Here is a 14,898-nt window from a genome sequence, read left to right as displayed (position 1 = left end):
GGTTAGCCTCTCATTGGTCAGATCCGACCATAAGCTAATCACCCTAGACATCCACATCCCGCCCCCACCCCATATCAAGGAAACCACAGTAAAAAAAACTTCTCCAAAGCCAACTTCATGCTTCTTAAGACAGAAGTGGCTAACTTCACCATACCCATGGAGACAGACAGTAGTAGTACGACTGCTGAATTATACATCAATGCACTGCATGAACATACATACGAGTGCATGGACCATGCCATCCCAAACAGAACCAAGACGCTAACCTCCAAAAAAAGAATAATTTAATTACTTTTTTAAGGGAATGATTATGATTGGATAGTTTGAAAGTTGAGATCAGTATATATGGCAGTGTTTTTTAAAAATGGTTGTCATTACTGATAAGTTCAAGACGAAAACGTTTTTAAAGTAAACGTTATTGCTTGATGTTACTTGGTGGCGTGTTATGAGAACACTGGTTGACTTCACTTGTGGAGAATAAAGCATTTTGCACCTTTGCCTGGACCGGATTTATTTGTGCCTGGAGGTGGTGGTGTTTTTGTTTATTAGTTTGATTTCCACTACTTGCTTAGTTTCGTTTTAAACTCCAAAAAAAGAAGCCAATCTGGTGGTCCCCTGCCATTAACAAGCTCTACAACAGAAGAAGAAACTGTTGCAAAAAAGAGTAAAATCCCAAGATTGGAAAAACTCCCTTGTCAGCCTCAGTAAGAAGCTGAGATCCCTCATAAAATCCTCCAAAGCTAGTTACGAAAACAAAATCACCACTGATTCTAAAGACAACCACAAGGCATTCTACAGCTATGTCAAGAATCTCAGTGGCAACGCTCAGATCTGCTCAGAGCTACAGCACAATGGCACTAAACATACAGAACCAGCTGATATCGTCAACATCCTGGAAGATATTTTCAGTGCAAATTTCTCCCCCCTCTCACCCCCCCGAAAGGGCCGATCTCTATAATGGATGAATGCCAAGTCCCTGTAATCACAGCCAGACAGGTAAAAAATGCGCTCACCAAAGCCAAAATACAGCATTCATGGGACCTGACAATGTCCCAGTCTGTGTTCTGCACGAACCAGAAAATGAATTGGCACCCCACTTAAGATTCTGTTTCCCAGCTTAAAAAATAATTTCCTTAGTTGCACTCATTTGCTCATCCAGTATTCCCAACAGGGTACTCTGCAGGGAAATTTTTAAGTCTACCAACTCTTTACTCCCCAAAACATATGTTCTCCATTACATCTTTCATCCCCAACACACCTCCAACATTTAACATCTACCTGAGGAAGTCTGTTTGGGGTATAAAAGCCTCTATGCAAACACTTCTAGGCAAAAACCCTAAATCTTCTAGACTTTGTTGCATATTTGTAGCCATACATAGATACCACTACCACCATGTAATAATGCAGCAAGGTTTCTAAGAAGGGGAAAAGGGAAATTACAAAAGTCGTAGCATACATAACAGCAACACCCTTTATAGCTAAAAAAGAAAAAGAACAAAGAGCTGAAAACTGAATAGTAAAGCTGTGACACAAGAAGAAACTGTAACGGCGGAGAACTGGTTTTAAATGGGCTTTCCATACTCACAGAGAATGAGCCAGTGTAAATATTAAAATACATAAATAAATAAACACGCAAGCAGTATTTAGAAACTGCTTCTTAGATTATCTCCATTGCTGTTTACTTTCTTCTGACCACCTTGCCTCCTAACTCTTCATGTCCAGAATACATCAACATCACCAGACACAAGTAGGACATGCAGAAATAAAATGCATACCGACTAAGAATTAATGGAGGCCTTCAAACATGATCTGCAGAGACCTGTCCATAGAACTTTCTCTAGCATATAAGCTACAGCTTGACTTAATCCCAGCATTTTATGTAATGCATATTTTGTTCAGTTCACAAAGATTCATGTTCTGAAGACCTTTCCTCCCAAAAGTCCCACACCTAAGGGATGCATTAAAAAGCAGGCTGCTAATAATGAAAGAAGGCTTATTATTAACAATTTTGTATGTAATGTGTACTACTGTGTTTCAGAATACACGTATTGCATTTGCTCAACATTTACTAAATGCAATGGGTTTCTGCTATATATTGCATAGAAAAGTGAGCATACATCAACTTATTTTACTTCAAGGCCTAAGAGAATAGAAACAAAAGATGCAGCAACTTTTATGAAGAAATTAACTTCCAACTACTTAAATTACATTACTTTTTAATGAGAACCTTAAAATCCCATCTTTACATTCATGAACTTAGTGCTGTTGATAAAAAAAATTCTTTGTATGTTAAGACTTACCTTCAGATTTAAAGGGTTAATTTCAACATCTGTGGTGCAGTTCATTGGGCCTTCGGTGTCAAACTTGATAATGTACAGCAGTGTGTTGTTCTTGTACTTGTAGGGCCAAAGTAGTTCCAACATTGCTTTGCTGAATGCACTTGGACCATTATTGCGCAGCTAAAAGTGGACATGCAATACATTTAGTAACATCTCTGCTAATGGCATATACCAAACATGATTCTGCAGTTAAGAAATAAAGAAACCATGACAATAGTCTGCAAGTATACATTACAGACAAGATTGTATATACTTTACATAGCCTTTGACGACATTTACCATACGACAAATCACAGCTCATGTTATCCTGTTACGACCTAGTTTTGTGTGTGTGTGTGTGTGTGTGTGTGTGTGTGTGTATAAAACAGAAAACAAAATGTTAGTCTTTACAAACAAAGGGGAAAACCCAATGTTGCATTTATACTGGCTAGAAATCTGGCCTGTACACATGGGAAAATCCATCTACTCTTTGCCTGGGTGGGAACCAATGGAGAACACATGCCCAGTAAAAGAAATTTTCTGTTTGCTTCTGGAGCAAGAAGGATAAAAAGTAATGCAGTCAGCTATGTTTAGAACAGAAGTTCTGAAAAAGATGATATGGAGCCTGGATCTCTAAGCATAAGGGTCAGAGGTTGTATGCTATAAATACCAAGAGGTGTCAGTGGTTAAAGTCCCTACTTCACAGTTCTAGGGTCCTGACATTCAGTGACTCTCTGTGTGGAGTCTTGATGATCTCCCCATGTTTTCATGCCTTTTTTCCCCATGCACTCTGGTTTCCCCTCACTCCCAAACACATGCTAGTTGAGTTGCTGCTCCAACTGCTCACATATAATGGTTGTGATTGAAAGGTGTTGGAGACAGAGCATCCAACGTACCATGTTAATAAATGAATAAGTAACAAAAAATGGTCCAAAATAATATAAAGCATCACTACAGCAATAACATAAAACAGGTGACCTGAACTTTTGAAATTCAAATTCAAACAAATTTCCCTCTATTAACCAAAAGGTCATGCTTTCAGGTGCTTTTGGTAATAAGAAGATGGGTACTGAGAATGCCTGTGAAAGGGAATTTAAGAAATGGTGAATAAGGCAGCAATGGCATTAATAGCAAATGGTACACTTCTTGTAAGTCGTGGCAGTGACCTTCTCTCTTATGGATGTAACAAGATGAAATGTGGTGAGCCTGAAATATCTGAATCAGACGGGTATTATGGATAAACATTCTGCAGCCTTAAACTTTAACCATATACATGTTAAAGTACTTGTTCACATGTATAACACACATATTTATAATGTCAGTTTTGGAAGTGAGAGTTTACTAAATAATACTGTTGGACAGATTTGAAGACAACAGGTCACACAATGAGGCTTGCATAACAAAATCTGCCCTTAAAACAGAATTTTTTTTTGGAATACTTAAAAAGGACACTGTTTTGGTACAATGTAAAAGAAAACTACAAATGTTTTGCACTGTAAGAAACAATACAAGAAGAAATAGTTGTGTTTACAGGACTTAGAAGAACCTCTGTAATCATTTCTAACTCACTACTGTTAAAGAGTATAATCCCAAATGAGTGGGGGCCTCCCCGTATTGTTCCACTACATGAGGGAGGAGTGATAGAGTAGATTTAGTTAATAAGTAACGACCAGTAAGTTTAATATATAGAGCATCTAGAGTTGGCAAATGTTCTGAAAAATCTTTATTCGACATTTCAAAGTTCCGTAAATGTTATTCTCATTACTGGATCTAAACTGGCACAGATTCGTGGAAAGTCATTCTAGTCTTACTGGCCTCAGCACACTTTTTATAAACTGTTATGTAAAGCCCCTGATTTGGAATATGTGTAACAGTAGTTTATTTGTATCCAGAAAAAATGTTTGATTCTCTAGATTGCTCAACTATGTAAAAAAAAAAAAAAAAAACATGAAACTGTAAACTTTCAATAACTGCATTATATAACTGGTGGAAAATGATTAGATCAACAAGTCATGATACAAGGTTGCAATCCATTTAAATTTCCATCAACTCTAGTACACCATAGGGGTATTTTACTTAAGACTGTTTTGCCTCTGTTCCCACAGATTTCGAATACTGGGCAAAAATAACTATGTTGCTTGATATTAAAATACAACTGACACTTGCTAAAAGCTCCGATGCTGACTACTTAAATTTACATTTGCAATCATACGAACTGATCAGTTTGTACTGCTAGAACTTCAGCATCCAAAAATATAAAGTGATGAGGTGTGGAAACATCTGTAAAAATAGCGACATTAGTCTGAACAACATAATTTGAGTACGTGAAAGTAGTTAAGGACTTACAACTATGGAGAAGAAATCAGTTAAACTTCAAAGAAAATGCACTGTTGGCCAGAAGTAAAGGTGTTAGACGTTTGGATCTTCTAACAAGGTCAAAATCATTTAGGACTTCACATATACTTACTGGCTTTATTTGCTAGCCTAATTTGTCCTATACTAGAGAATAATTCCAGTTTTAAAACTTATGCAGATGACTGCAAAATGGATGCTATCATCAATTCCCTTAGTGATGTGGACATCCTCCAAGAGGGTCTCACTCAGACAAACAACTGGTGCCAGAAACATGGCCTCAACCTGAATACCAAAAAATGCATCATCATCCCCTTTGGCAAGTGGGACATCCCCACAAATGATCACATTAATAACGTCCTAAGCACTCAATCAGTCGTGAGGGATTTGAGCACCTAGGTTGATAGCAACCTGACTTTTGACCACCATGTTGCTTCCATGGTACAGAAAGCCTTCTACATAGTCCACCACATAAGTAAGGGCATCTCATCCTGGAATGAGGTCATAACATCCCTGTATTCTTCCCTTATAAGGCCCATTATTGAGTATAACACACACACACCTTTCGGCATGTATCTCACAAAGCACATGCAGCAGCTGGAGAGACCTCAGAGGTTCCTCATCAGGAGAATCCAGTGCCTCAAGCATCTACCATACACAGATAGGCTAAAAGCCCTATCCCTCTACTCAGTTTCATACAGACTCCTCAGAGGTGACCTCTGTCTGGCATATAAGGCAATCAAGGACCCCACCTTAATGGGACTGCTGCATATCCGAAAGCTAAGCTTCACTCGAGTAACCCGCATGCGTGGTCTCAGCCTGGTCTGTGACCAACAGGACTTGTTAGCGGGGCAGATTTGTGTCCCAGAGACTTCCCCATCTATGGAATAGACTCCCTGTCCACATCAGGCAGAGCACCTCTTTACTCCTTTTTAGGCGCAACCTGGATAACTGGATGGGAAACAGAAAATATACCCTTGGGATTCCACCCATGTCCCTGCTGGACAGGGGCATTGGGCGCTGATTTCACTAAATATGCTCTAAACTCTTGGCTAGGCTTACAAGGGCCTCAGGGCCAAAAGCCTAGTGACCTCCTATGATCCTAAATGAACAGTATCAAGAGATTACATAGCAAGCCTGTCTCAATGATCAGTCAGGGTTTACTGTACTCATATAGATGACCATATACGAGTTAAAAAGGGGAACATGAAGGAATTCTTACAGCAGGAAAATCATATTGAAATTAATTTGAAAACTTGAAAAGAGGAGAGAAACTAAAGTAAAGAAAGAAGTAAAAATAAGAGAAAAGAAGCTAAAATAAGAGCTTCTGTAAGGATAAATGAGTACTTAAGTGTCATGAAATAACAGTTGTTCACCTCTGCATCTAAGCTGCTCCTAAATATGACCTAAACACATGTTTACCATAACAACAGAGCTGTAAGATTCATAGATTCCTAGGCTAACGGTTTAAATGCCCTTACAAGCCTAGTCAATAAAATGGATTTTACCCAATATATGGCCCTAGGGTGAGAGGATGGCAAGGGTTTATGCCTATGCTGTAAGTATCTTACAGACTGTCCCTGTCCATAAGGGACAAAGGCACTACCACAGGTGTGAAACTGCATTTGAAGATGGCCAGGGAAGAGCTCTACAACACTGAATAGGAAGCCTATTCCAAAGAAAGGGCAATCTCTGAGACACATCTGTCTCTCCAGCATGTTTTGTTTGACTCACTGACTAAGTTTAGATCCCTTGATTGGGTGACCCTCATGCTGTTTGAATTGTAGATCTATAGCAGCTCCATCAGGTATGGATTTGTGAGTGCTTTGTAGGTCAGGCATAGGTCACCCCTTAATAGTTGGCAAGAGACTATGTAAAGGGGAAGGGCTTTTAGTCTATCCAGACAGGACATGTTTTTTACACCCTGTATTTTCTTTGTGAGGAACCTCTGAGGTCACTCCAGCTGCTGTAAGTGCCTAGTTAAGTATAGTATGCCAAATGGCACACTGTACTCTATTATTGGTCTAATGAATGCTGAGTACATTAGGACTATAATTTTCTTGGATCTGGATGCCATACCATTACTTATAAGTTGGGCCAAATAGAAGGACTTCCTTACCACTGTAGAAACATGGCGGTCAAAGTTGAGTCTACTCTCTATCTGCATACCAAGATCTCTCATCTGTGAATCTACTATTAGAGGTGTGCTATTGATGTTGTAATTTGCAGGGGTATTTGACTTCCATAAGGGTATTATAATGCATTTTTTACATTTAGTTTTAGGCCATGGTTCTGGCACCAATCATTTGTCTGATCTAGGCCTTCCTGAAGGATATCTGCTTTGCTGGGGGATACAATGATTGCCCCTAGCTTGCAGTCATTGGCAAACGTTGTCATCCAGAGACCGTCCACATTAGCCTTGACTTCAGAGAAGTATATTCCAAACTGGAGTGGTCTCAGCACTGAGCCCTGTAGCATACCACTAGTAACTGGCCTCTTGCTGGATATGGATTAACCCCCTTTAGTCACTGTACAGTCCATGAGCCAATTGGCTATATCTGGCTACATAGGGATTTATGCCCAGTTTTGTGATTTTGTTTGTAATACCTGAATGGTAATCGTGTCAACTGCCTTGGCGAGGTCAAGGTAGGCACTATGTACTGTTTTTACCCTCATCCATGGCCTTAGTGACTTTCTCAAACAAATCCAACAGATTCAGTAGAGGTATGACTTGCCCTTGACAAAGCTGAATTGGGTCAGGTCCAGTGTTAGTAGATTTCCTACATCATTATCAGGCCCATGATTATTCTTTCCATAGCCTTACATACAAGACTAGTCAAACTCATGGGTCTGTAATTTACTGGGTAAGTAAATGGTCCCCCTTCATGCAGAAGGATGACTGTTGCTGTCCTCCCCTCTATTGGGAGGAAGCCAGTGCAGAATCTTTGATTAAATACAGATCCTAATGGGCCTGTTAAGCTGTTTAAGAGGCAACCTGGTATATTATCAGGGCCCAGTGAAGATGTGTTTTTAGCTTTAAAGAGAGCAGTGGCAACTTTTTCTTTGGTGATAATTGGTGGTGGAGGGTATTTCTTGGGGGAGAACTGGGGATGATGGGGAGGTGAAATTTGAGATTAACTTGTCAGCCAGCAGATTTGCTATACTTTCTGGCGGAGTACAGCTGATGCCATCTACAACTATGTTGGGTGTTGCCCTTAAGATTTTGGACATAATGGAAAAAAATACCTTATGGTTATCCTTAGCGTTGGAGGCTATTTTTACCTCAAAGTCTGCTTTCAGAGACTTGACTAGTTTCTAATTCACCTACTTAGATGAATTGAGGGACTTTTTGCTGTGTTGTGCACATTCCCTCTTACTTCCTGACAGGATTTTCTTTCTTTGTTGTAAAACCTATTAATACCAGTGGGTGGTTTGACTTGGGTTTATTTCAGTCTGGTATTGGTTTCTATGCAATTTATATGGTTGTACACAGCTTTTAAGTACAGCTCAACATAGGTTTGTATGTCTTCCGGATTTGGGGAGCTTGGAAACTAGCTATGCCATCCCTTAACAGGGAATAACTTACCTTAGATAAGATCTTAAAGTTTTGAGGGTTAGGTGGGGGGCCTAATTTTACCTTTATTCCAGGGGTGATTACTATGTGATTTGATCTTACCAGTGAGGACATCATACTTGGGGTGGGGGTAGGTACAGTGCTTTCCCATATTTATGAGAACCAGACCCAAGATACTAGTGGGAATGCAAACTAGCTGTTCCAGGACATTTGAATTTACAGTCAAGAAATCTTTGAGCCTGCATGTTTGAGGTTGTGTACATCTCTTAATTAATGGCAAGGTAGTTAAAATCACCCATGACTATAGTATTGGACTGGATGGTGAGTAATTCTAGTAACTTCAGGTATGATGCATGGGTTTCCTGTTTCATGATCCAGACATTCTCTAAAGTATTCAATGGTATTTATTACTGCTTGGTTGTAACTTGATTAAAGTGTAGCTATCATTCAAGTCTTTTGGATTAAGCACTTGGGCTTCAGACCAGTTGTTTTACATTAGGAAGGTTTGTGGCAAGCACTGTAGCTTTCATCCTTCTAAGTTGGGAACTGCTGATTGAGAGCCAAGTGTATTAGTTCTGGTTTAGGCACTTGGGCTTCAGGCCAGTTATTTTACATTAAGAAGGTTCGTGGTCTGCACTCTTGTGGGAGAAGAGGCTGGACTCTGCCCTTCTGAGCTGGGAATTTCTGGTTAAAGGTTTATAGTGCCTGAATATTTGAACTGTATCTTACTGAAATTGGTTCACCTTGTTTGCTCTAGCATAGACTAGATCCAGGCCTGCTGAATCTAGCTTTGTTTATATGCTTGTTGTTTGTTTGCTTGTTATTTCCCTGGAAGCTAATTCCACCTAATACGCAACTTCTCAGCTTCTGTGGATCACTAGTGATATCTGCATTGCTTACTGTACTTATTTCCTTGTTTCACTTGAAAGAAAGTTACTGTTTGTCGTTTTGCATTTAGTTACTTGTAACACATTGCACTCAAGTTACCTGGCACTTGCTCACTAAAGCAATTATATAAGTCAGCACTAAAAATTAAAAGCACTACACCTTCACTCCCCACTGGCCCTTGTTTTCAATTAAGGATTTCCCAATATTATTCTAGCATGTCCAAAGGTCAGTTGTCAATCTCCTCTCCGGTCCAGCTGGTGAATCTGGGAATCTTGAGGCAATGTTATAACTGCCTCATGTACACAGACAACCCTCTCCTCCTCCCACATAACACAAATACTTGCGAGAGATGCAGCTATTTAGCCAAACTGGAGGCTGAGCTCTCTCAACTCAGGACTGGCAAGACCAGACAGGAGGAGAAGGCAACTACACACACCACAAAACCAGCCTCACATAATGCTACCACTCCACTGAATCAAACACATAAACCACAAAGACATACTGGAGGCTCTGAGTAAAATTTACCTAAACAGCAGAGGACTCCAAAGCAGACACCCAAACAACTGCTACCTCAAGACACCCCACAAGCAACACATAAACCACAAAAGCAGTGTGCAAAGCAGTCACAGCCCTTAAGGCCAAATACAACACCAAACATACTTGTCATAGGTGACTCCATAGTCAGACACACTGACGTCCCACTCACCAGGCTGAACAAGGAGAGGGTCACAGTAAGCTGCCTATCGGGCGCTAGAATCCGCCACATAACACAAGCACTGGTCACTCCATGGCAAGTACAAATATGACACAGTCATTGTCCATGCTGGTGTGAGCGACCTGAGACGTACCTCCCTGGACTACATGAAAAGAGACATACAGGAGCTCTCTGATTATGTAGCCCAGGCAGGTATGACCCTAACCCTGAGCAGTATCCTTCCTTCACCAAGAATGATGCCACAATATAGAGACAAGATGATCAGCTTTAACAATTGGCTTAATGTCTGGTGTCATTCAAAGGGGATCCAGTGTCTGTCTGCCTGGGATGACATGCTTGACAAGCCACGCTGCTACGCAAGGGACGGCTTGCACCTGTCACCCCTGGGATTCCGGATATTGGCTAAGGCTCTTGCCACCCCCATAGTGCCTTTTTAGGCAAGGCTCAAATTCTAAACCTACTACCCTAGAAAACAAAATGGGAAGAAACTGAGGGTAATGCTGCTCAATGCCAGAAGTCTAAATCTTAAAATGCACGCACTCGAGGCCCTTCTCAGTATGGAGAACATCGATGTCTGTGCTGTAACTGAAACCTGGTTCAAGGCTCCTGAGAGCACCCGGCACTATTAGGTTTTACCTCATATCATGCGTTCCGCCCCAAAACCCGGACCACACCACAAAAGGAGGGTGTATCCATATTCATAAAGGATACCCACACCTCCAGGTTGGCGACAACGCACGAAGCTTCGGAAACCATCCAGGTGCAACTAACCATAGGCAAAACTGCTCTACAAATTGTAGCATGCTACAGGCCACCCTCTCAAACTCAGGAACCCCACACAGCCTTCCTGAAGACACTGGAGGGTATAAATGTATCTCCAAACACCATCATATTGGGTGACTTCAACTACCCGAATATAGACTGGGAACATTACTCAAGCCCTAACTTTCTAGCCCAACGATTCCTGGAGTTCATAAATTCAAATGCCATGGAACAGCTAGTCACTGTTCCCACGAGAGGAGAAAATATACTAGATCTCATTGTCACAAACATGGGGACAAAATGCTCCACACGAAGTATATCCCTCATTGGTGAGATCTGATCATAAACTAATCTCACTGGAAATCCACATCCCGCCCCACCCCAAACAAAAGTCCATAGTGAAGAACTTCTCTAAAGCAAACTTCACACTACTCAAGACTGGTGTGGTATCCTTCAAGGCCCCTGAGCCAGAGGAAACCACAACCCAAGCTACGGAAGCCCTTACAAATGCCTTCTATGAACACCTCCAGGACTGCATGGATCAGGCAATCCCAAATAAAACCAAGACTCTTTCCACAAAGGGCAAACGTCCAGTCTGGTGGACCCCAGCCATTAACAAACTTTACAATAAGAGGAGAAAGCTATTACATGATAGAACAAAATCCATAAAAGGGAAGTTATCCCTGATCATTATTAGTAAAAAAATACGAGCACTCATAAAATCAACTAAGGCCAATTTTGAGAGAAAAATTGCCATGGATTCAAAGGACAATCATAAGGCCTTTTTCAGCTATGTTAGGAACCTGGGTGGAAACTCCCAGATATGCTCAGAATTAGTCCAAAATGATACAAAAATCACTGAACCCACAGACATTGCCAACATACTGGCAGACAGGTTCAGTGTAAACTTCACCCCCCTCTCCCCCCCTAAAGGAGAGATAACTATCCCAGCCGAGTGTAGCCTCCCGGACATCTCAAATGCGCAGGTGAAAGCTGCTCTCTCTAAAGCTAAAAACACAGCATCAATGGGACCGGATGGTGTCCCCGGCTGTGTGCTACATGAGCTAAATGAGGAATTAAACCCGCACATAAGGCAGCTGTTTAATCTCAGCCTTATGACAGGATACGTGCACAAGGAGTGGCATACGGCAACTGTGGTCCCACTCCACAAAGGCGGCGCCTCTACGGACCCTGGTAATTACCGCCCCATAAGCTTAACAAGTCTAGTCTGCAAAGCTATGGAGAGGATCATAATGGAGCTCATAAACAAAGATATAGGGGACTTGCAGACATTGGACCCGACCCAGTTTGGCTTTGTCAAGGGAAGATCATGCCTTTTGAACTTGGTCGACTTCTTCGAAACAGTCACCAAGGCCATTGATGAGGGAAAGGCAGTCCATACAGCCTACCTTGACCTTGCAAAGGCTTTCGACACAATACCCCACTCGGGTATTGTAGAAAAACTTACCAGCTTAAATGTAAACCCATATGTCACAAGATGGGTTGCAAACTGGCTTAAGGACAGAACCCACAGGGTTAGAGTTGCTGGCGCTGTGTCAGACTCCAAGCCGGTCACAAGTGGTGTCCCACAGGGCTCGGTCCTTGGCCCCTATTGTTTGGCATCTACTTCTCAGAAGTACAGGCCAACATGGGAGGACTTTGGCTGACAAAGTTTGCAGACGACTGCAAACTGGGCGCCATAGTGGAAAGTGCATCGGACACGGATATCCTTCAGAAGGGACTCACGGAAACAGATAGCTGGTGCCAGAGCCATGGCCTGAAGTTAAACGCCAAAATGTATAGTCATACCCTTCGGGAAAAACAAGGTAACCCCAAGCTACCATATAGGTGGCAATCCACTAAGCACAGAAGAGGTTATCAGGGACCTGGGGACCCAGGTTGACAGTGGCCTTTCTTTTGACACTCACATTGCTAAAGTGGTTAGAAAGACCTTCTACATTGCCCACCTGATCATGAAGGGATTCACATCCAGATCTAGTGAGGTCATTGTTCCCTGTACTCTTCACTTATCAGACCAATGATCGAGTACAATGCCCCATTCGGGATGTATCTCACCAGACATCTGCAGCAATTGGAGAGACCCCAAAAGTTCCTCACCAAAAGGATAAAGGGACTCCAAAATTTGTCATATGCTGCCAGATTGAAGAAACTCCAGCTCTATTCAGTCACATACCGTCTGCTCAGAGGTGACATGTGCCTGACATACAAGGCCATGTCCAACCCGGAATTAATGGACATGCTCCACCTCAAAAAATCCAAATCCACCAAAACCACTAGAGCAAGCAACTTAAACCTCAGCACGGATATAAATAGGACGTGCTGGAGGGATAGATTTATCACTCAGAGACTCCCTATGCTGTGGAATAAAATCCCGGTCCATGTGAGGCAGAGCACCTCGCTGACTCTGTTCAAGAGAAATCTAGACCTGTGGATGGGAGATCGTAGGTTTACCCCGGGAATCATATCTGTGTCACTGCTGGACAGAGGCACAACAAATTAATGGGCACAGTATTTTTTCATATAAGGGGTGGCGTAAGCCACAAAAATTTGGGCTAGGCTTATAAATGCCTTAGGGCAGATAGCCTAGTATAAACCTATGAACCTATGAACCTATATGATGGGGGACCTGTAGCTAGCAAGAATATGGTAATGGATTTTCCCCATGGTTAGTTGGAAATGGAGTAGCTCAAACATGCCACATTGTTTGACCAGCCTTGAGGTGTGCTTACCCTTTATGTACAGTGGATATAAAAACTGTACACACCCCTGTTAAAATACCAGGGTTTTGTGATATAAAAAATGAGACCACACTAAATCATTTCAAAACCTTTCTCCCACCTTTAATGTGACCTATAACCTGTACAATTCAAATGAAAAACAAATCTGTTGGGGGGAAAATATAAAAAATAAAAAAAATGTACAATAAGCTGGTTGCATAAGTGTGCACATCCTTAAACTAATACTTTGTTGAAGCACTTTTGATTTAATTACAGCATTCAGTCTTCTTGGGTAGAAGTCTATCAGCATGGCACTTAGCAATATTTGCCCACTCTTCCTTGTAAAGGTGCTCCAAACCTGTCAGATTTCGAGGGCATCTCTTGTGGACAGCCATCTTTAGGTTACCCCACAGATTTTCTATTGGATTCAGGTCTGGGCTGTAGCTGGGCCATTCTAAAACTTTAATTTTCTTCTGGTGAAGCCATTCTTTTGTTGATTTGGATGTATGCTTGGGGTCATTGTTATGTTGAAAGGTGAAATTCCTTTTCATCTTCAACTTTCTAGCAGACGCCTGAAGGTTTTGGGCCAAAAGTGACTGGCATTTGGAACTGTTCACAATTCCCTCCACCTTAAAGCCCAAAACAATTCCAAAGCATGATACTGCCACCACCATGTTTCACTGTGAGATGGTGTTCATTTGGTCATGCGAAGTATTGTTTTTGCGCCAAATGTACCTTTTGGAATTGTGGCCAGAAAGTTCAATCTTTGTCTCATCAGACCATAACACATTTTCTCACATGCTTTAGGAGACTTTATGTATTGCTTTGCAAATTTTAGCCGGGCCTGGATGTTTTTCTGTGCAAGAAAAGACTTCTGTCTTGCAACCCTACCCCATAGCCCAGACATACGGAGAATATGGGAGACTTGTCACATGTAGTACACAACCAGTCTTCTTTTTCTTCTTTCGGCTTTTCCCGGTTAGGGGTCGCCACAGCGGATCATCTTGTCCGCTCATGATTGGCAGTGGAGTTTTACAGTGTCGAGTTGCCAGCCCGGCGCCCAACCTTCCACAGAAAGCACACACACGCACACACACACACCTAGGGCCAATTTAGAGTGTCCAATCCACCTGCAGCATGTCTTTGGGATGTGGGAAGAAACCGGAGCACCCGGAGGAAACCCACGCGACCACAGGGAGGACATGCAGACTCCGCACAGAAGGCACCCCAGCCGAGGATCGAACCGGAGAACCTCTTGCTGTGAGGTGGCAATGCTAACCACTGCACCACTGTCTTGCCAGAAATTCCTGCAGCTCCTTCAGTGTTGCTGTATGTCTCTTGGCAGCCTCCCTGACCAGTTTTTGTCTTGTCTTTTCATCAATTTTGGAGGGACAGATAGTTCTTTGCAACGTCACTGTTGTCCCATATTTTCTCCATTTTTTGATGACTGTCTTCTCTGTGTTCCACGATATATCCATTGCTGAGGAAATTATTTTGTAACCTTCGCCTGATACCTTTCAATAATGAAATCCCTTTGATGCTTTGTAAGCT

The 14,898-nt window shown here is 41.9% G+C and overlaps 1 protein-coding gene across 1 annotated transcript in view; it reads right to left on the bottom strand.

Moving 5' to 3' along the window:
* Nucleotides 1-14,898, bottom strand: part of ITGAV (integrin subunit alpha V) — a 1,332,605-nt gene that overhangs the window by 78,779 nt on the left and 1,238,928 nt on the right. The window contains exon 26 of the mRNA XM_044075123.1: nucleotides 2,301-2,459. Within this exon, the coding sequence (XP_043931058.1) occupies nucleotides 2,301-2,459 (159 nt within the window). The remainder of the gene's footprint in view (nucleotides 1-2,300; nucleotides 2,460-14,898) is intronic.

This window comes from Protopterus annectens, chromosome 6.part0 (genome assembly GCF_019279795.1).
Source record: "Protopterus annectens isolate FY-2018-M chromosome 6.part0, PAN1.0, whole genome shotgun sequence".
NCBI classification, from domain to species: domain Eukaryota; kingdom Metazoa; phylum Chordata; order Ceratodontiformes; family Protopteridae; genus Protopterus; species Protopterus annectens.
Note: the sequence above shows the minus strand (reverse complement) of the source record. Positions and strands in the feature narration are given on the sequence as shown.